The sequence below is a fragment of the Diorhabda carinulata genome, chromosome 9 (assembly GCF_026250575.1).
Source record: "Diorhabda carinulata isolate Delta chromosome 9, icDioCari1.1, whole genome shotgun sequence".
NCBI classification, from domain to species: domain Eukaryota; kingdom Metazoa; phylum Arthropoda; class Insecta; order Coleoptera; family Chrysomelidae; genus Diorhabda; species Diorhabda carinulata.
Genome location: NC_079468.1, coordinates 22,465,186 through 22,488,837, shown reverse-complemented (window position 1 = coordinate 22,488,837; position 23,652 = coordinate 22,465,186). Strand labels below are relative to the sequence as shown.

General features: G+C 33.9%; 1 protein-coding gene across 1 annotated transcript in view; it reads left to right on the top strand.

The window, feature by feature from the left end:
• LOC130898208 (zinc finger protein 395) overlaps positions 1-23,652 on the top strand; it is a 108,599-nt gene that overhangs the window by 73,617 nt on the left and 11,330 nt on the right. Inside the window, exon 5 of the mRNA XM_057807313.1 lies at positions 14,646-14,746. Coding sequence (XP_057663296.1) covers positions 14,646-14,746 — 101 coding nt within the window. The remainder of the gene's footprint in view (positions 1-14,645; positions 14,747-23,652) is intronic.

The window sequence follows — 23,652 nt, the reverse complement described above, 5'->3', positions numbered from 1 at the left end:
ATGTTGGAAAATTTTTCATTTTATACAGGGTGTGTATAAAAAGTGTTCAATGTATAACTTCATAAATATCAAATTTCTTTATTTTTTTTAAATAGAATCACCTGGTTTTTTCTATTTTAATGCATTCAGGGGTAAAAAATAAGGCAAATTCATGTATACAAATTGTTGAGGATTCTTCTAACAGTATTTTGCCATATACAGATAGTTTTAATTCGTCGTGGGACATCCTTCATAACACAATCGATATTATTGTCTAAATTATATACCATCATCATTTTTCCTTTTGAAAGCACTTTACCAATATAAATTCTCTAATGTAACCGTCCTAGATGGGCTTTCGATCTTGAATATTCTCTAATTTCTTACAAAACGTTATGTGTAGACATAGCTGACACCTCTTTCTTCGTTTATGGTTCTTTACCTCTTATTATTGTGGAATCGGCATGCTGTCGGGCTTCTTTTTATATGTGGGAAAAAGAAAAAGGCACACGGGACCAGATCAGGCAAGTAAAGTGCGTGGAGCGGCGTAACCAAGGCAGTTCTAGCCCAAAATGATTAAAAGGAGGCTTTATGCTGGTATCAGTTTTAAGTTTGATATAACATGAGGACATTCTTCGGTGCTACCTCATACTTTTTTCATTTGTGGGAATTAGAAAAAGTCGCACGAGGCCAGATCAGGCAAGTAAAGTACGTAGAGCCAAGTTGGCACAATGCTGATGTGGCGCAATTTGATTAAAACTTCCATATAAAAGGTTCCATTGAAGCCCAGAGTTGGGGTAACAAGCTTGCATAAATCAGCATTATTTTCAAGTTTGATTTGATTGACAACATTCTTTTGAACGGGCTGACGATGGCGTCTTACATTGACCATGATTTATTATCAATAATGACAGAAAATCTGGATCAATATTGATCTTTCAAAGCATATTTCTCATCCCCAAATCGTTTCAATTTTCTTAACAGAGCTCATAGGTAACCCACTACTCAATTTCAGTCGATAAATTCTCATTCGACGGTGTGTGACTACGTGATTTCGAATTTTTCTAAAAAAATTTTGTCGATTTTGACAGTTAATGAGCATCCAGATTTGTCATCATCATTTTTGCCGAGTAGACCACAAAATTTTACAACTGGACATCATAAAAAACGAAACAATAACAAATTGAGGCTAGTGAAGAAACACTGTGATCAAGCCTTTATCTTTATTAAGCATTATATTTGTATTGAAGAAGTAATTACTTCATATATCAATTAAATGTATGTAAATATATGTAACAATAATCATTACAGCATCATTGGAATTATAGTGAATTAATTTATAAATATTTTGATATTTATATTGCACAATTTTCCAACGCGTTTCACAATTTTCCGATTTTTTATGAATTAAATGTTGAAAGTTATTTATTATATGTAAATGTGGGCCTCGGTTATTTATGTGCATAATGCAATTATCAGTGGAAATCATTGAAGTGTAAATTTTCATGACGAATTCATATTCACATTCCGAATGTATCATAGAAATGAGGTCAATGAAAGTAAGTTTTTTTTTCGATATTTTTAATAAAGTTACTGGTATTACATTGTGCGGAAACCCAGGATTTATATGTTCCTATACAGAGTGTTGCAATGTATTTACTATTAAGGTTGTTTGACATGATGCAATACCACGTGCAATGCAATTCAAGACGCAATATTTCTTGATCAAAAGCATACGCTGATAAAGTTCATCTGAATTTTTTCATGCAAGATCTTGACATTATTGGTTTTATGCCGTTTTTTATTGCATGCAAGTTGTTCTTCCGGCATAACAGATCATCTGACTTTCGTAAAACTAGGTCGCGCGAGCTAAGTCTCTAGAAACGGCGTATCTTCTCGCCCCTCGAGATCTAATCGCTTCGTGGTCTCGAGACCGATTGGGTTCGTTTGAAATATTTCGGGGGATTAATTTAATTGTATGGGTCAGTTAGATGTGGACGGATTATCGTTTTTTTGAGGAAATTTGATCAGAAAAATCTCCACTTGTATTAAGTATTTTCAAATCACCATATAAACTCAAAGTTGCACCTTGATTTTATGTCCATTTGGGCGAGCGGTATTTGATAAATTGCTTAATGGTTGCCCGGCTCTAAATTTGGGATATTTGTTTATCCAGAAGGTAAGAATCCGTCGCAAAGAGAGGTCGATTCGAGCGAAAAGACACACGGATGTGTATCGTGTGGAATTATGAAGGTTTTATCGGAGAAATATCCAGGTTTAGTCAACCAAAAGCGGGATGTCTTACAACAATACAATGATAAAGGACATACTGCTAAAGTTCCGTGGAAAAACGACTCGAATAATTGGTATTGACCTTCTACCAAGTCAAGCGCAAGTTGAGACGCAGTCAACACGTGCAGGGCAGCACCGCGCCGGACGTCGCGCACTGAATGTCACACAGAAACTGCGTCACACTTGCCCAATTGAACTGGTGCGAAACCACCCAGCGTTATATAACACAAGTCACCCGAACTATATGAAAATTAAATTGGAACAAGATATTTGGATAATTTTCATTCGAGAATTCTTTCGTCAGCGCAAATTCCCCGCGAGTATTTTTTTCATAAATTCACTTCTGGATCGCTTCGTACTTGACTTCTGGTAAAGTAGAAGTATTGTTAAGAGCTCAAATTTAAGTGATCCATGTCAGGAAAAATTTAAAGAAGAGAAAACTGTACGGAGGCGACTGCGCCACACAGTTTTCTTCCTTGCGCTGCACGTTTTCTTTGCGTCTCAACTTGAGCCCGTCCTTAATCCGGACCTTGCACCGTTTGATAACTATCCTGTGTTTAGTTGCTCATGTTTTTACACTTGAATGCCACGTATTTAGCGGACGTAGTATTTTATTTGAATATACAATGTTAAAAACAAAATTTAACTTTGATTTTCAATATAGATTAAAAAAATAATTGGATACATAAATCTCCCAGGATCCCATTCGAGATTGCACGTGCTTCTCTCTTCGAGGCCAGTGATCTTAAAACCAACTGCGTAGTTTTTCCGCCATCTTTATAATATTCGACTTTTCCCTTTCGTATTATTAACGTGAAATCCCTACAGCGATTTGTCTTAAACGGCATTTCAATTTTGATAAATGTAACGCATCATCATAACAGTCTAACAAGTGAGAAAGCAACCGACAACGCACAAAATGTGACGTCGTCATATCCACAAAGAATATCTGTATGTTCCTCGTAAGGGGAACGGTCTCGGGGTATACCGGCTACATCTACAGGTCGTTGACCCTAATGTTTACATCGCGCCAAACAGGAGGACCGATCGTAGTCGTTTTTCCTTCTCTCTCTAAGCGTGAGTCAAACGAGGAGATTCGAAAAAACACAAACAATGAATACAGTTGCACCGAATTCATTTCGCAGGTAGTAAGTTTCGAAATAGTATATGGGGAGTTATTTTCAGCTGTAATATCCTGGTTTAAAGCACCGGCAGGCACTATTTAGAACGATTCATTTATTGTTTATTGTAATACTCACGAAATTTATAGCTTTCCTTCCAAAGAAATGTAAATAAATACGGGAATACCAAGAAAACATTTAATCAATTCCGTTTTAACATTGTTTTGCACACGAGTTTCACAAGTTCTATTACTCAAAATTATTTCAAAATTACAATTTTATCAAAGATAAATATGCAGGCTGATTGATTAGTGTGATCAAGTTCAGTGTCTCCTTTATCATTTCCGATATCAATTTCAAAATTTTAAGGATTATAACCATCATTAGTCTTCACATTTTAAAAGTATTTAAGATCTTACAGAGTATTCTATATTCTTATACCATATCAAAGTTACATTTTTTTAAATGGCTCACTCTGTATTTTATTGCATATTTGTAATCAGCTTGACATTAAAATAATATAAGAGAATGTCAAGCATGAAGATCTGTTACGACCAAAACGTTCGAATAGTGGTAAAAATTCTGGAAAACTATTTAATTCGTTTAATATTCATTGATACAGGTTGAATCAAAATGCTAATATATTATTTTCTGGGTTTATTCAAATAAATCACTCTGTATTATGAGCGGAAGAACTGCGGGCTGAATATTGGTACACAGACGGCTCCAGGAGGAAGAAGATTCAGTTCTTCTGGGTACCCGGTCACTAGGGCAACAAAGGCAACGATGAGGCGGAATCACTCGCCAGTTTGGGATCGATGAACTCTTCGATGGTCTCAGAACCCATCATGGTGTAGCTAAAAGTGTTGCTATCGCGTCTTTCCAAGTCGAGTTCGATAGAGATGGATAGAGACACCTGGTATGAGACAAGCAAATAAACTTATCTATAAATGGCGTTTTATACCAAACAAATGCTCCAACTAAACAAGCGCGACTAGTCACCAGACTTTTAACATGACGCCATCTTCAAACCACGAGTATCATGGACGATCCGGAGTGCCGTTGGTGCATGGAGGAGAACGAAACTGCAGACGACGTCTCTGAATTCACAGCTTGCCCAATGACATCAAAGGGTTCAAACCAAAGCGGCTGATGATCGGGGCGGAAACCCTTATTCGTGTCTATTGCACTTTTCGCCAGTCTTTTTGCTGTTTCTCGGGTAAAAATTCTCTGTTTTCCACTATTTGGGTGGTTCAGACATGGTATTCCTTCTTCACATTCGATTACTAGTACGGTGAATGTTTTTGCGTGAAATATTTTGGTTTTGAAAAATGTGAATTATGTCTTAGGCTCACTCAGGGAAACTTCCAACCAAATTATATATAATCTTTCTTATTCCCAACATTTTTTTTAATTGACTTAAAAAAGGATTTTTCTAACTAATCTAAAGAAAATAAACAAAAAAATGAAATAAATAAATTTTCTGCTAAAACTATTGCGACATCGTTTTTAGAGAACATCGGAAAATTATTGGAGTCTATATATTTTGATAAGGACTTAAAGAAGAGACCCAAAATCAAGAACATTTAGATGCATTAATATATTTTCAACTAGGGACCAAAAAAATTCAGTTTTCGATCTCACTTTCCCGGACTATATATATTAAAAACAAGTAAGTCTAGACCTCTGCATGCTAGAAATTAGATTTGTTATCTGGTCTAGCACCCGCAGAGTAGATAGTATAAAAAATATCTGTATCACCACAAATTTATTTGAACCTTTTTATTATTTTTTCCCCCGGAATGTGGTAAAAAGAAAACGACTCAAATAGAATCGAACTGAAGTGAGTGACTTGATTTATTAAGATATTGTTAGTGGCTACTCAACCTACTGTCAATATATTTCTTTCCTATGGTTTCTTACCGATTTTGTTTGTTTTCCAATCTAGTTAACAAATTTTTTGAAAAAGCGACATGTTAATATTAAGTTACATAGTTTTCTATGTGTTGTTGACTTAACAAAGCGGTAATTATGAAATGTTTTTAGGTTAGTTTACTTTCTCGAAACTTTTTGATGTTTCAATACAAATATTTTCTCATGCTAAACATAAACAACACTGAACTTTCTTTCAATAACCAAAATTTTTGTGAAAATGGAGGAGTGTTTGAAATACTATAAAATGATAAATCAAATAAAAGTGAAAATATAACAACATACAGTGTCAGGCAAAACGTGCAGTACACACACAAATTTGTAGTTTCATTATAAATTTTGTGAAAGGTCGCCTCAAATAACTTTTTTTTGTATACTATCGGTGTTTGTAGATTCTCTAATTTTATCTAAATATTTTAGATGAATCACCTTTTCGATAGTTTGTATCAAATCACATTTACCTCCAATTTGCTTCAAATGGTTGAATTGGTCTTTTTTTCTCGTATCCACGATAGATTTTTGCGACCTATTTATCTTCTGTTATTGAACCTTTCCCTGAACGATCAAGCGAAGGATTTGGTATTTGGTACCGCGCATTATATGTCTAAAATAACTGACCTTTTTTGTCTCTATTCAGTTGTCTGAGTATTTTATCCTTACTGTTATGTGGAGTCCACAGGAGCTTGAGGATAGTACCACATCTCAAACGCTACTATTTAATTCATGATATCAACTTTAAACGTCCATATGCATCCGTACAAAAAACTCCATCGTGGTCCCACTTCGCTACAGGATGAATTTAGTGAAGACCGTCCAAAATCAGCTGATATTCCATAAAATATCGATGCTATGCGTAAAATGATATTGCAAGATCATCATTTGACGTACCGTGAGATTGAGGCATTAGTACCACTCGCATACTTTCAATATTGCATCAACATGTGGTTGTCAAAAAGATTTATTCGCGTTTGGTGCGAAGAAATGCTGGAAAAATTCAATCGTGGCGCTTCAAAAGGCATTTATAAGATCGTGATAGGCGACGAATCATGTATCTATGGATATGAACCCAAAAAACAAGCCCAATCCAACAAAAGTTGTTCGCGCAAAGCAAATGATTGTCTGTTTTTATTTGACTAGACAGGAGCAATGTAGAACGGTCAATTTTGAATTACTCTTTGCCAGAAGTGTTTCGGAAACCATTCTCCACCACGTTACTGCGGGCTCTCATACACCAATTCAAACAAAAATGATGTTGAACAATTAAAACATCGTATTGATAAGTCATCCGCAGTCATTTTCTTATTTCCGCAGATCAACAGCTAAACAAGCGGTTAATGCGTTCGAATCACATGTTTTGGAGGTACTTCAATCTCAAAATTTAAAAGTAGCAACCCTCGTAATACAAAAAAATATCTTATGTTTACATCGACATGTTACAGTCTGGAAGAAATGAAGATTTTCGAAACCAAAAAAAAAAAATTAGAGAAGCAGGTGTTCTTTATACGAATAAAAACATCATTCTCTCCCTATTTGAAACTTTTCTGAGTACACTGAACCCCTCTGAGTTTCAACAGGTAGTCTTCCACTATGCAGTACTCTGTGTTTGATAGAAACTTTATTTGTTACTGTCTGCGTCGTAGTCACCGCGACAAGAATCAAAAGAATCAAGAACAAAAGAGAAAAGTTTTTATTTGTCGTGTTTATTTAATCCCAAGTATTTGTTATTTCTTCTACACAACGAATTTGTTAAACAAAATATTCTTCATTGTGTTTTAGTACGAATAAATACAAGATAAATACCAATGAAAGGTAGATCAAGAATGAGATAGAAAAACGTTAAGAAATTGATTATTCAAGAGGTTAGTCATAAGATCCACCATTGGAGATAATGGACCAGAGTAACAGAAGAATCTAGAAGCCCTAAAAAGTTACCAATACAACCTCGAGATCGACACGTGCTTAGTAGTAATAGTGAAGACGATCTTCAAACAGTACGAAACGTTGTTTGTAATTATTGAAGACGAAAGGACTGCGACGTTGGGATAAATCTTAAAACCTTCACACCTAGTATATGTCTGATGTCTCAATTATCACACCAATTCTCTTTTTTTGTTATCAACCTAATTAGTACAAGTTTTGTTGGATCAAGACATCTTATAAGATTTGGCAACGTTTTTTCAAACAGCGCTTCAGTCTGATTTGGAATTCGTACATTTCCGTTATTGTTCACAGTCTTAGGATCGCGAAGAGACACAAAAATCAACGCTCGAGAGGAATCGTTCGAAATGCATTCGGTACTATGCTCGGTGGACAATTTAATCGTCAACCTTTTGGGTACGTGTAAGAAATAAAACGTTTGTCCTGAAACGTATTACCAGGTATACTGGAGAGGATTGGGTTAATTGAATATCGTTAGGCAGTTAAAAAGGTTGTAAAATAAAGATAATTTGGAATTTCCAACAAAAGGCAACATGAAATTTTATAAATCAGGCGGATAAACTTTGATAACGTTGTACGATTCGCTCTGAATGCCGAAGCTCTTGTTGCTTTTGATGAGGTTGTGCTGGAGCATCGTCCTCTGCAGGAAAATCCACGAATGTGCTGTTCACTTCGTAAATAGATAGTTTTCTTTTCCGAGGACTACGATGAAAGTTTTTTATGCTTCGGTCAGATCTTGAAAGACCATCGATATATATGTGCCAAGTCGCTGGATGTGTGTTGATCGTAGGGGGTTGAAATGAGAATAAAAGTGTCCTGTATTGTGTGTTTTTAAATACGTCCACATCATAGCGTGGTTGCCATAATAGTATTTGTCATAAAAGTTGCAAATCTTGTGGTTATACGTATTATAGTATGTGAAAAACCACAAGGAAAAAGATTTTTTTATTGTTTTAACTCTTAAAATTTAAATTATTGATAAAAATCAGAGTTTATTATAAACAAACGTGATCTTGAGACAGAAAAACGTGTACTGTGCCCCAGAAAAGGTAAAATTATAAATTTTCAATTTGAATTTCCACTTTTTAGAGTCAAATCCTGGTTCGTTAAGGACTCTATTTCTAATAAAATTTTAGTTTTGAAAAATTAGGTATTTCGCAATTTTAAAAAAATCGATTTTTCTCCTACAATAAATGTCGTTTTCTACCTGTTGTTTCGAACCGATTTTCTAGATCTAAAATCGAGACAACTTCCAAAAATCAAAACTACTTTATTAGATTTACACTGTTTTTAAATACACTGTTGAAAATAGAGGAGAGTTTATGTGAATCAGTGTTATGAAACCCGTTACAAACAAATCGATAAATATGTTTATTGCTTTGTTCAGCGAAAGACATCCAAAAACTGCTTGGTGTTCAATCAAGAGATTTCTTAAAATAACAAGCATTCATTATAAGAGAAAATATTCGAAATCTTATATAGATACTCTAGTTGCTTTAAAATCAGCAGTTACATATTCTAAAATGTAAAAAATTCGAAGATGTAAAAGTACTTCACTTTAGAAAGGTGACAAAAACTAAATGAGTTCAAAGATGTTTATAAAAAAATTGTTTTGGTGGCTTTACATTAGCGATGAGAGAATGCTTGTAGTGGAGGAAAGTTTATAGAAGCATCTGTATATATCTCTTCATATGTCTCGATAAAATTGGTTTTCAAAATCTTGCAATGTTAGGTTTTTGCCGCAATTTGGAATCTCTATCAACCAAGTTCTATTTTATAGGTAGTAATTGAGTAAACAGCTGCTAGATGGAAGTCATTTTGTTTCAAGAACGTTCTAATTATATCATAAAACGGATTTTGGTACGTACTCGGTTTTTCAGTGATCAGAGGAATCCATTTAATTTATTCGAATGAGAATAATCAAACGATGGATTTTACTTATCAGTAAGTTTTACTCTCAAACTTGAGGTTGACTCTGACTTTTCACTTATGTAGCTCTGAGAGCTCCAAGTATAATCCTGAAAGAAGAGTCATACGCTGTAGAACTACAGTCAAATATTGATCTGATAAGAGATTTATATAGCAAAATTATAGGTGGTGATTGAGCCCCCAATTCTGGTGAGCTACCATTTTCAAAACACCCAATTTCTTTCGACATTCCATAGCTAGATTTTTCATGTGTGTGTCTCCAAGTTAATTTAATGCATTTATTTCATTTTTCTTGCAAAATTGAATGTCAGATTTTGTAATAATTTTGATTTGTACTTTGTATTACAACAAAGGTCGTCAGCTGATATTTTTGTTTTGAAAGGAGCACGTAAAATCCTTATTTCGCATTTCCTTAATATCATACTACTTTCAAAGTATGGCAACGTTGTTCGAATGTCGTTTTATATTTTCATAGACCTACATAACATCGCATCGCATCGATATTGTGTTCTAACTGTTCTTAAAAAATTTTTCTTCTCATTTTTTAAATCCATCATCTCTCACGATTCTCACTTCATAGCGTGATAACATCCTACATATTTTTATCCATAATTACCAAAATATTAATAGTTTCATCTACATTTTGTCATCTACTGTACACAGAGTACGAAAGAGGGTACTGAACCAGACATGCACCGAAGATACCGAGGGGTTGGTTCGCTATAAAAACAAGCTGAATGGTTCGATGGAATTTATGTGACAAGTCTTCGTTGATGTAAATAAAAGGGGGTGTTTTTCTATGCGTGTGGTGGGGTTGTTCAATCAAAGGATGAGACGTTTTAGCTTTTATTTATTTTAAAAAAAAATTATGGGTAATATATTGCGGTATGGCAACGGTGTTTTTCTTTGTTATTGTGTATTTTTTTATATTTGTACGAATACACAATGCTTTTTAATAAATATTATATAAAACTGCTTTCGCTAAATTAGATTGTTCGTAGGGCCCGATTTCCCGATATGCCCGGACCTATGGGCACATGCTTCCGAGCTTTGTATGGGTTTTAAAAGCATTCGGCACTTTTGTGAGCCCCATTTTAATACTGTAATTCTCTCTCTCAGGCCTGAGGATCGGTATGATTGGCCATTAACATATAGGCCTGATATGATTTTTTGAGAAAGGTTTTTAGGAAAGTAATTACAACGAGACTAGGGAATGGAAAAAAATTTGGTGCTAGGACGCCAAAATGTTAAATCCGGCCCTGATTATCGAGGAAGTAGTTTTGGTTTGCTAGTTGTTCTGAAAAATACGTAGATTTTTCTAAAAGAAGAGAATTTCTCCGAAGATATTTTGTATCATTTTTTTACGTCTATCCGTCTAGTTTGTTCGTAAAATCAGCAGTTGTCATCTTCTGCATCTTAAAGTTGTATTTGACCTTCTGGATTGATATAATTATGAATCTTTTTGATTGTTTCTACATCTAATCGTTTAGCCATACGTTTAGTTCGGTATTGATATGATTTTTCACCTAGTAGGACTATGATACAAACTATGGAATCTTTGCTGTCTGCTTTCCGATTACCTACCTGGTATACTCTGGTGTTAGCTAATGGTTTTAGAGTTTATTTACATTCACACGCAAGATTGGACGTGCAATCAATAGCCTTCGAAGCCTTCAAAGCAGCTTGACTATCGGAGACAATGTAAATGTGCCTTGTAACTAATCAATTCTGCTAACAAATAATTAGGGCATTTCCTAGTGGTATGGTTTGATCCAAAAATGCCTAATCCAGCTCCTTACGCTAGCCTCAAATCATCTGTATTCCGAACATTTTATAATTGGTGGTCATTGATGTATTCCAAAGATTGACAAACATCTTCATTCACCCATAATTGGCAGTCATTCATTGCCTCTTATTAATAACAAAAATATAATATTTCGTTCAGCACATAAATGCTGTAACAGCAGAAATTTTCAAGGATGAGATTTATTACTCTAGAGTAGAAGCACCCAAATTTGTTGTCTTCACGATGTAACTGGTTTCAGTAGACCTCCAGCTTATAAATTTTTCGCCATATTTTCAAAATTCGTGGGGTAATCTTTAACGAAGGAAATTTATGTCGATTTTACTGTATACCCCCGGGGCTCACCTGGACCACTTTGGAAATCACTGTTCTTAGAGGCTTGTTTCACTGTTTAACCTTACGATTGACCATTTTAATTGTTTGAAGGTTTGGAATACACTTTCATCAAAAAATATACGATATACGATACGAGGATTGTTTAAAAATTTCCGTCACTTTTTCTTAAAATGTTTTCACCTTTTTTTGAGGTTAAGTATGACATCTTTTCCTTCTTCGACTATATCTGCTCCCTACGGGGTAAATCCAAAGTACTTTCCAGCAATTTTCTAATTCGATTGTTATTTGTAAATTCTATATTTAGTTTATCTTATTTTTTAGCTTACTAACAAGAATTATTCTTCAATAATTTCTCTAAATTTGTTTAAAAAGTTTCGCCTCTTCAAGTTCCTAAAATATGAAAACAATTTCCTTAATTATATCGGAATATATTTAGAATCACATTAACACGATCAGAAATATATTGATGGGAGTATTTTCTTTATCAGCACCTCGTATATATATACTTCTGTTATCTCACTTAATATTCTTTTGTTTTTTTAACTTGATGTAAACATTAGTCACCTACTTGTATCGGCATTACACACATGATATTATATTCCCCGGAATAATTTAATAATTCAGGCGAACATTTCAAACAAAGGAATCAGTTCTGCAACAGACAAGAGAGAAATGGAAGCTCATTGTGTTGGTGTTGTCTCACTTATAGATTAAATCGAGTGACGTTATCATCATGGCGCATAGGTCGATACGCTTATAGACAGCGAAGCGGTGTTGTCAAGTGTAAACATATTTTCCGAAGTATACCTGATATTTATTCACTATCAGATTTTAATATTGTTTTCCTTGAAAAGAAATCAATTGATTTAGAAATTAATTTTGGATTTAATAAAAGCGATCAGATTCGATATATTACTTGAAATAACCACAAACAAATCCAATCCACGATTGCACACAGTCGAAAAGTTAAAATGCCACAAAGAATACCTGATTGGATGCAATGATACGGCAACTATTGAACAAATCTCGAAAATTCAGACTTCAAAGTTTTGAAATGGACGAAATCAACGAACCATCAATTGGAACGGCCGAAAAAATCAATGAATCTGATGTCTTTGCTAACTTCTACAGTAAAAAGGAGATTGAGAAAAACTGGATGGCAATGCAGACGTCAAAATAAAATTATGGATGTTAGATCCATGTGTAATCCTGACTGTAAAAGACGACAGACTCTCGTTGATGGTTTGGTGATGTTTTGGAGGAAGGACAACTGGAGGCTTGGTGAAAATTGAAGGTATTTTGAAGGAGGCTATAAAAAATATTATATGTTCTGGCCAGCGTCTGATGAAAATTTATCTTCCAGCATGACAACGACCCCGAGTATTCCTCGAAGCCTGTGCAAAAGGTATTTAAAATAATTGGAAAAGAAGAATGTACTGAACGTAATGATTTAGTCTTCACAGTGGTCCGACCTCAACCCACTCAATGTGGTGAGGTTGTGGGACAAATTACACAGGGAAGTCAGAAAACAGTGTCGTATTTTCACTCCAAATCTTTAGAATATCCTGAAAAACGGAATCGAACTAAATAGTCGACGATTATATATCGTAATTGTCGGAGATTACAAACAATTTTGACGGTGGTGAATGTATGAATGAAGAAAGAGGTTTAGAGAAGGTCGTCAATCGATAAAAGATGATGAGTAGCTTGAACCACCAACAGTTTTTTGCAGTAGCCTAGATCTGATTCTGGTGGATTTCTGCCATTAGACGACGGTGGTCTTGAAGAGACGCAATGGGGCTCTTCGGGGTAGTGAAAATGGAGGAATGACAGCTAAAAACGTACCCCTTCCTGTAAATACAACATTTATGACCAAATGTAATACATCAATTTCATTTTTAATTTGTTAGATCATAGCATGTTTCGGTAATTCCTTTAGGTCCATGAAAGCTTTCCAGACTTGAGAAATAATCCAGGCGTTGCTAGAGTTAAAGCAACTGAAACTGAAGTAGTTCAGCCGTCTACTATTAGAGGCTTGTCTCACCTATGAAGGCTTCGACTTCTATAGCCATGTTTTGTTTTCCTTCCTTTTAGCTCGAGGTGTATTAAGGTTTTCTGCATTTGTTGACAACTTATTGAAAATACCTTCTTCAGTGCCTTTAGTAACCTGTGCAAAATTACTGGTGTTCAATCTTTGGACACGGTACTTTAAATTATCTTCTTGCGCACAAGATCTTAACTTTGTGTTAACAACTGGGCGTTCTTCTTGCGGAGGAGCTTTCTTTTACTTCCGGTTAATGCACATTTGTTACCAATTAGTTGTTGTTGTTGTTAGTAATAAACTAAAGGCGTAATTTAATTGTCCCTTACGTCCAAGGATTCAGATCATTTTTGATTGTTAGTTTACCGAATTAAATGGTAGTTTTTTTACCCCGGAAAAGCTTTACCAAGCGAAAGACGTTTCGTATTGACTTGAACAGTGTAAATCACATTGTTTATGTATTATTGTATATTCTTTTAGAATGTAATTACTCATAAATTTTATTCCATTTAATTGGAATGAACTGAAACCTTTTATCGAACATGCCCTTTACATCCAACTCCTTTCTGTTTGGAGGAAAATCCTTATGGCATGAAAATTTTCTCGATCGACATTGACCTAGTTGGCAACACTGCAAAGTTCAAGCCACGTGCTGCCAGGCTAAATGTAACAAAGGACTGTAAACGAAGGACGAGAATGGAACAAATCCTTTGTCCTTTACGACACGATATTTTTACAGAATGTGTCCTGTATACCAATGCATTTTTTATAACTCGATTGTAAAACTATTAGAATAAAGGAGAAAAGAAATTTACCGCTGTATTATGGTTTAGGGAAATGTTTTATGTGTTTATGCATTCAATTGATTATCAGTGTGAAATATGCGAATTTGTTTTGCAATATGAAATTTATCGATCTTTCTGTTCAAATCATATTATATACAAGGTCAGATTTTGCAATTATCTACAATATTGAAACGCCTCAATTCATTTCGAGATCTTACACTTGGAGGAATAAATTGTACGAGGGTTTTTTAAAAAGGTCCACAGTTAACAAAGAAACAAGACATTTTACACGCAATATTTTTTCAAAAATTTACGAAGGAGAATTAACGGAAATGTTTCGTTTTACAGTAAATCATTCAAACAAGGAAAATCTGGCAATTTTTAGTTTAAATTGAGCCTAACTTTAATATTATTCGAGTTTTGTTAGATGAAATATGAAATACTTTGTCAATGACTTTGTTTATGACGTTTGTTTCCATTTGTTACAGAATTTGACGCGAATTGTGTTCCAATGTACCTGGCCAAGTTGCTTAAAAATAACAAGTACCTGCGAAGCAATAGAAGCTCATGTACGCAATGAACATTTAAAGTAAGTAATCATGTTGAACCTTATTAACATCTCATAAACAAAACCCTCGATCTCTAGTCCAGATTTCGCTTTTTTCATCCAATGCAACCTTTCTGTGGTAGATGGAATACTTGGAAGTCTTCTGACGTGTAAATTCACTTCACTTCACAGTTTGGACACATATTGAAATGTTAGAAACATAGAAGTTTAAGAAGCACCACTCTGTATCATTCTTTAACATCATCAGCATCAGGATCTACATTTTCGAAACCTTTGAGATGAATTTGAGACTTTACTAATGTTTATTTTAAAGATTATGTAGAAATCCTGTTATTGTTAGGAAAAAATACCGTTGACCATTAATGTCTAGTCTAGTTTACGTCTTTTTTTATCCCAATACAATCTTTTTGTGTCAAGTTATAGATGTGGAAGTCTTTTGACATGTAAATTGCAAACGTCTACTCACAGTTTGGACACCTATTGAAATGTTAGGCTGGGAAATCAAAAATCAAAAATCTCTGTCAGAATCTGGGTCATTAAAGCAAATATTTGTGCACTAACACGATTTCTGAGAATAATTTGATACTTCAAACCTCGAAAAACAATACAAAATAGAAAGCTACTGAAGGTGGTAAGCGCCCAAAGACTCAGGTCGGTAGTTAAGGATTAAATGTTTTCATTCCGTGGTTAATTAAAGTTTATTACACAATAAAATTTGCTAAATCATGCGATTTTTTTACTATTTCAGCTTTTTATTAAAAATTTCATCGACTGGTACAGTATTCTGTCTAATTTATTATATACAAAATAAAACCAGAGATATCGATAAACAAATAAATTGTATAAAATTTATTGAAATATCACTGTTGATTTGGATGATTGAGATGTGTTGTTCAGTTCCCAAATTTGGAATATTTGTTATTGTCATTACTGTAAATTAATACTAAGTTTTTGTAGTATTTGAATAATAAATATTGGAATATACAGTAGATTGTACATTCGAGTCAAAACAGAAATCGAACCCAAATAAACGAATTTCCTTGGCAAGTAAAGTCGAGCTGGATTTCATTAATAAATCACGAAATGTTCAGTACACAAAATTTTACATTTACAGCCAATGTTGCCTCGTATAAATATATTTAAACCTACACGTGCGATGACGTTTTAATTTAACTAACATTAGATCGAAATAATAGTACAGGCAAATTGGGCATTTTTGAGATAAAACCTCAAATTAAATTGGGCGGTTTTGGTTTTCTAGATTCTGGGAGGTTTTGGGTTACTGCAAAAGTCTAGCAACTGTTGACAAAATTACGGGCAAGGTTTTTTGGGATTTGAAAAAAATTTTGAAACGCAAATAACTCGAAAACTATGGGAAATTCGATAAAAACTGCTGTAACATAAAATTTAGAGTACAAAATTCTCTACAAAAAAGTATACCAGGTATTTGTTCCTAACCTCAAAAGTTTCAACTTAAAATGGATTTATATACTCAAAAATATTTTGAATCGCGAAAACTACGAGGAATTCGAGCTGGAGCTTCAAGTTTATTTTCTTAACCTTAAAATTTTCACCGTAAAATGGGTTCATGTACACAAAAACGTTTTGAATTGCGGATAACTCGAAAACTATGAGGAGTTCGACAAAAATTGTGGAGCACAACATTCTGTACAAAAATAGTTTCAATTTTTTCCTACTCGGCATATGTTTACTTTTAAACACGTCGCGTGCGTATGCGCGTGGTTGTCGGCTGAAGATGGAAAGATTATTCATAAGAAATATTTCGTTTTCTTAAATCAAATATCTGAATACAATGTCACGACTCGTAATCGATTCTGTATAACGCGCTTTCACAAATAAAACTTTTCAAATAAACTTAATCTTGGATATTTAAGGAAATATTTACGGAAAACGGGACATTTTGAACTTTATATGCATTTTCAAAATTGTAAGAATAAGGATACATCGTCCTGAAAATGTTTTTGTATAAACTTGAGATTCTAAGCTTCAAAATGAGTACCAACATTTTTTTGAAAGAGAATCTGTTAAAAAGTCTGCGATTATTGAAATAAAAATCAATCGAGAACGAATATAGTGTTTTTTAAAAGTTAGATCATTTTTGTTATATACATGAACGTATTGATGATAACTCGGAACGAACAAATCTCGTTGGATTTGCTTGTTTATATGGCGAGTGATGAAATATATCCATTGAAACTTTAGTTGAGATTCACCTTAACCCCATAATCTAGCAAATACTTTCGTTGGTTTGTGGTTTACTTTTTGCGATTCAGTTGGTTTTAGTTTGTGCCTTAAAATTCTTGGTTTTCCCGTACCAACTAAGGTAGGGGTATACGAAACTTTGTAAAGTACGACCGTATTTATTAAAAGAGTTTAGTTCCATGATGGCAATTGTTGCAGAAAATACGTTGGACTGATTGTGTAGATTCAAAAGGAGATTATGTTGAAAAACTAGCCTTGATTCCAAAAACGTTGTTAGATTCCTCTTGTTTGAATGATTTACTGCGTATCGAAATTCAACTAATGATCCGACGTTGTGTGCGAGCGACGCTATCGGTCTTGACATTTTTTCTGTTTGACCCAGTTTTCTTGGATCGATATCTATTTTTGGTTGCGTTTGTAACCTCCAAATGTGTGTATATCCTCTCCCACTAGTTATAGACGACTAGACATGGCATAAAATCAACTTTTATCACTCAATTATTTACAACTATTAACTATAATGAGTTCAGTTAAATATTTGAATTTTCTGTAAATTATGTTAAACAAATGATATTTTTTTAATGGTGATTGTAATTACACATCATTACAATGGATAAAGGCTCGAGATATATACTACTAAAAAAAATCTATAATATAAGTGAAAGAAATAGAAAAAATAATGATTAGATTTTGAAATCCAATAGAGAAACGTGAAAAAATATGTTTATGTTTTGCCAAAAAAAATGTTTTTGTTCAGGGCCGGATTAAGCTAGTGGCTTGGGGGGGCTATAGCCCCGGGCCCCAGGTCCAAGAGGGCCCCATCATTTGGAAAACATTCTGTATTTTTGATGTTTCGATACCACAAATCTAACGTATTGATATTATTTTTAAAATATTATATTATTGAAAGTGCCTATTACTTTTATTACTCTTGTTTTTCCGAGCTTCCGAATTCCTTAAGGGGGCCCCGTCACTATTTTAGCCCCGGGCCTCAAAAATCTTAATCCGGCCCTGTTTTTGTTAGTAGAACCACATCATTATTTCGAAAATTCCGCTGAAGCTTGTGAAGCAGCTTGTAAATACTGCTTAAGGCACTTTCACCCTCATATCTCTTTCATTTTTGTTCGTACAAAAAAAATTGTAGACATTACATTCCTAGCAAATATTTTTTTGGAGCCTCTACAATTTTAGAAAGTGGTTGCATTGCTATTCACTTAGGAACGCGAAGCACGACTCCACGTTCAGAATTAGTTAACGGCTCAATGTTTTACAACACAAAAAAATGCACAATCACTTGCCAACTGAAATCAAATCCGTGTCTTCTATTCTGTAAACAACTCTAACAATAATATTTGATTCCGGACATGCTGTATACTTGTTTAATTTTTACTATGGACCAATATACTAATTATTACGTATAATTTTTCTATTCATTGTGGTTTTCTTCTGTATATTGAAATTTTATTTTATTTGCATCTTTTTTTCGTTTGTTTCGAAGTTTTTTTGACTTATAACTTCGAAAACTTAGAAATTTGTTTATTTTTGTGGTAAGTATAGCAAAAATAATAAAATCAGACTGATATTATATGGAAATACTAGCAGATATAAAAAGGATGTGTAATGTAAGAAAATTCATCACATTAAAGTGTGGCGCCATCTATGAGGTGTAAAGGACAAAATTTCACAGTTCTCTGTAAAGAAATTCGCTTAAGGCGCCATCTGCTCAAGACTTATGGAAACTACGATTAATAACAACAATCAACGTTGATGATCAGTTTATTATTAATTATTGAGACCATTAATTTAAATAATAACTATCCTATTATTTAAGTTGGACTAAATTACATATAATATGCAAACTTTCATGAATATCAGTTGATTCGTATTTGAGTTTATTCGGAACATACACACGGACACTGAATTTTTATATATTAAAATGCAGAAAATGTTTCTAAAAAAGTTGATTTTTTCAAATTTTGTTAATTCAAATTGGTGCCCATGTAAATTGAATTTGAAAATACTCGATTTTAATGGTCTAATAGTGGTCTATGTAGTTATTAAATTATTTTTTGGTGAAGAAAAAACATCAACCGAAAAGAAAGGTTAAACAGTTAAAAAAATACATACAACTCAAATTTACTTGAAATAAACCTAATAATATTTAATGTTCTCGCTTACAATCGCTTTTCAATTGATCGAATTTTTTTCCTCGATCTTGTTTTATGCTCTATTACTTTCTCGCTCTATGTGAGCGCCATTTTGAGATCCGACTTCGTCGGGCATTGTCCTGTATTAGGATAAAAGAAAAAGGAAACGCTGATGTGAACGCCATCTATCGTTTTACTGGATATTAAAATTTCCCATAAGGTTATAATGGGAAATATATTTGACTATAACATTTTGAGGGGTCATTTCCTGTCAAAAACTCGGGCTCTAAAAATATCTGTATCACTAAATCGAATAAAATGATTGTTTCTTTGTAAATTTTTCAGAAAACCCTCGTACGCAGCTAGTAGTTAAACTCAATTTAATTGAACGAACCTTTCCTAATTCAAACCGCAAGTTTTATTAGTTTTGCATATTGATTGATTGAAGGAAATAACAAATAAATATATCAGAATTAGGACAAACATTACCAAATTAATACCAATTTATAAAAAGCATCGTGTGAAATCCAAGGTAAAATGACGTATGTTTGGCAGTGGTATACATATGTAACCTTCATATTAGATTGAATACATAAATAGCACGTGTACCGCATGCTGTACATAAAAAAATATTTTTCTGCATAGATGAGATGAGAACGAGATAGAGAATAGGATTCAAATCGAATGTACGGTAGCAAATTTCAAGGTTGCGATTATCTAATGTAACGTAGGCGTGCATGCATTCATCCTTGTACTAATGTATCTATGACATAACCTACTGATGTACCTATTGAAAATTAGACAACGCATTTGATTGTCGAAACGATTTCAAGGTACTCGGAGATGCGTTTAAAATCCTTTGTTACATACATAATCCAATAAAATGTTGATCCAAATTGCCATCCGAATAATAAGCCGCCATTTTTAAATATAACCTGCAATTTCATTCATCTGATTAAAGCTTCCGTGCCAATAAAAATGCATCTTTAGAGTTGAAATGTTTAATTTCATCGCCGAACTTCACTATTGCGATTAAAAAATAGTCGAACGGTGCCAGATCGGTGTTATTTGATGTAGGCTCATTATATGTGTAGCCACTTTCGAATAGCCTTGGAAAGGGAAGCCGTTTGGACTGGAGTAATGTCATTAAGTGATACGCCTATGGATTACGAATGCTTAATCATTTTATTACTCTCTCATACATAAAAATTGACTATAAATTATGATAAATCGTTCGTTTTTATATGTACTTTGACAGAAATTTAAAGGACAGTTTTTGGAGACAATAGTAATTATTTAATTTAGGTTGCATACGCCCGATTTCCTTGAAATTTTAGAGTGTTGTGGAGAAAATTATGATGATTAATTTAATGTATATTTATAGGGCGCGGAAAATTCCTTCATATACTTTTTCGAGGTTGAAAATTTAAATAGGTTAGGTTAGGTTAGGTTAGGTCAGGTTAGGTTAAGTCAGGTTAAGTTAAGTTAGGTTAGGTTCATACTCAAAATATTGGCGAGATATTCATGATAACATATCTCATTATGGAAGAATTTGATCTCATTATCGTGAGTATTTTGGGGAATTTCTCTTTAAAAGACATTATTCATATTCAAAAAGAAATGCCACGAATGTATCTATTAGAAATTGATGATTATTTGTACGTGTGAATAATTATTATTGTTAGAAATTGATTTGTGTCATTACATTAATCGTAACTAATTTTAATTAATGTTGGAGAGGATGTTCAATAGCCCCCCCCCCCCCCGCCAATAATCCTCTCCAACATCAAGTATATGCAAAATATCAACTATTCAAGATAATGTACATTTTCCAATGTTCTAACCTTAAAAACTATATGAAGGAATGTTTTCCGCACTCAACATATATATGTCTTCTTTTTCAGTATAAAAAATTGTACAACATACTAAAATTTCAAGGAAATCGTGTGTTCGCAACCTAAACTAAATAATTACCGAGACAATTTATGATTTTTGAATTTTTTATTGACCAAAAAGTGTTTAAAATTTTGGTTTGTATTGACATGAACGGTGTTGCTCGACCTCCTGGACGACCACCTATAAGGTGGTATGAAAGCTGGTCCTCAGCATTCCAACTACTCCTGGCAAACCCTTGATGAAAATACAGGACCTAGTCCTAACGTAAGAAGAAGAATAAGAAGAAGAAGGTGTTGCTACACTTGTATTGGCAGTACCTGAGAATTGACGCTCGCAGATCAAGAGATATTCGGGTTAAGTGCCGAAGATTTTTGCTCTATATTCGATAATGGGACGTTTGACCCGTTTCCGTACTCTGTTCAGAGTGTCCAAATAAAATCATAAATAGATGCATTTCAAATATTATCAGATGACGTCGTATCTCAAAAAACGGGACATAAACAGAAAACATTAACCATTACGTAAGATACGAAATGTACTACAAGCAATAATTTTACCCGACCGTGTATAATTACCACTGCAATATCTATTATATTTGTTCCAAAAACTAATTCAAAGTAGTATTACATAAACTTTAATATCCACTATAAAAAAAATTCTAATTTTTATGATTACAAATATTTTATGTATACAGTGAGTATAAATATTCGTCGATATCAAAAGGATAGATGTTAAGTAGAGGCTTGAAACGGTGACCTTGGACAGTTACCGAATCCGTTTACATCGTTTTCTTTAGCAACACGAACGTACAGTACATACCTTCATTAATGTACGTAAACACGAAATTGATCTTCCGTTAGCTTTGGTTGAAATTTAGTATAGGCGTGTCGAAGACTCTTATAACGGTTTGTTGGGTTTGTTGCGGCTTATTTCGAAATAGTTTTGTGGTAGAATTGATATTTTATTTACCTTTTTTGGAGAAAGTACTTTGCTCGAATTGAGTACAGTCGTTATCCACGGGATTGGTTTCATAATTTATCTTAATAATAATAAATGGCAAATGAATAACAGGTGATCTGACAAAAAAAAATTCTTTTTTATGATATAAATTTGATTTAATTCCCTTCGAAGGCGATACAACAATAATTGAGGTTATAAAATGTTTCAGTACCATTTTTATAGTACGATTTGTCTTTTGTCCTTAAGTTTTGACGATAATCTCTTCATCGGACGACAATTTCTAGACAGCCAGTATCCTTTTGAGGTCTGAGAACAGGAAAAAATCGTTGGGAACTAGATTTGGAAAATACGGCGGAAACAATTCATCAAATTCTCTTTTTTCATTGATTTGTGACAATGTCTTAATGAAACTTGTAAAGTACAAACACCTGAGTTAGCACAAGTCAGATAAAGTCAAACAGACGTTCTTCGTGTGTAACCCCTTGACGGATTTGAGAGAGGAACTGCTGGAAACTTAATTCCTGATAATGTCGTCTAGGTGTTACTGCAGATCGTTGGGAACTAGATCTGGAAAATACAACGGAAGCAGAAGCAATTCATCAAATTTTTCCAATCTTTTCCATTGATTTGTGACATTGTCTTGATGAAACTGTAAAGTACAAACACCTGAGTTAGCACAAGTCAGATAAAGTCAAACAGACGTTCTTCGTGTGTAACCCCTTGACGGATTTGAGAGAGGAACTGCTGGAAACTTAATTCCTGATAATGTCGTCTAGGTGTTACTGCAGATCGTTGGAAACTAGATCTGGAAAATACAACGGAAGCAGAAGCAATTCATCAAATTTTTCCAATCTTTTCCATTGATTTGTGACATTGTCTTGATGAAACTGTAAAGTACAAACACCTGAGTTAGCACAAGTCAGATAAAGCCGAACAGACGCTCTTCGTGTGTAACCCCTTGACGGATTTGAGAGAGGAACTGCTGGAAACTTAATTCCTGATAATGTCGTCTAGGTGTTACTGCAGATCGTTGGGAACTAGATCTGGAAAATACAACGGAAGCAGAAGCAATTCATCAAATTTTTCCAATCTTTTCCATTGATTTGTGACATTGTCTTGATGAAACTGTAAAGTACAAACACCTGATTTAGCACAAGTCAGATAAAGCCGAACAGACGCTCTTCGTGTATAACCCCTTGACGGATTTGAGAGAGGAACTGCTGGAAACCTAACTCCTGATAATGTCGTCTAGGAGTTACTGCAGACAGTGACAATTCTTATACGAAAGAATGTAGACGGCTTGTTGAAATGATAATGATAATGACAACGACAACGACAGATTTCCCAACTAGAAGTAATATCGCGGGTAAGCACATATCCATAAGCTCTCTTAGTGGGATGTTGGATTCTGCATCTTCTCAACGGAAAAATAAATGCTGAATACATAAGATCGGGATCTTTATAATAATATTTAAAACGCAAACAGATTAAATGACGCTTTCTTCTCATTTCTCTAGCTTTTTCATTTTTTCTTTAATCAGAATCCCAATTTTTATTTATAGAGTTATCTCCAGCATAAATTTACCTCAACTTAGGTGTAACTTACACTGATATTCGTGTCTTACGTTTACTGCTCTAATTTTTATGTTTTGGTTCTGCAAATTCGCGAAATCGTATCAATTTTTATTAATTCCGATATTT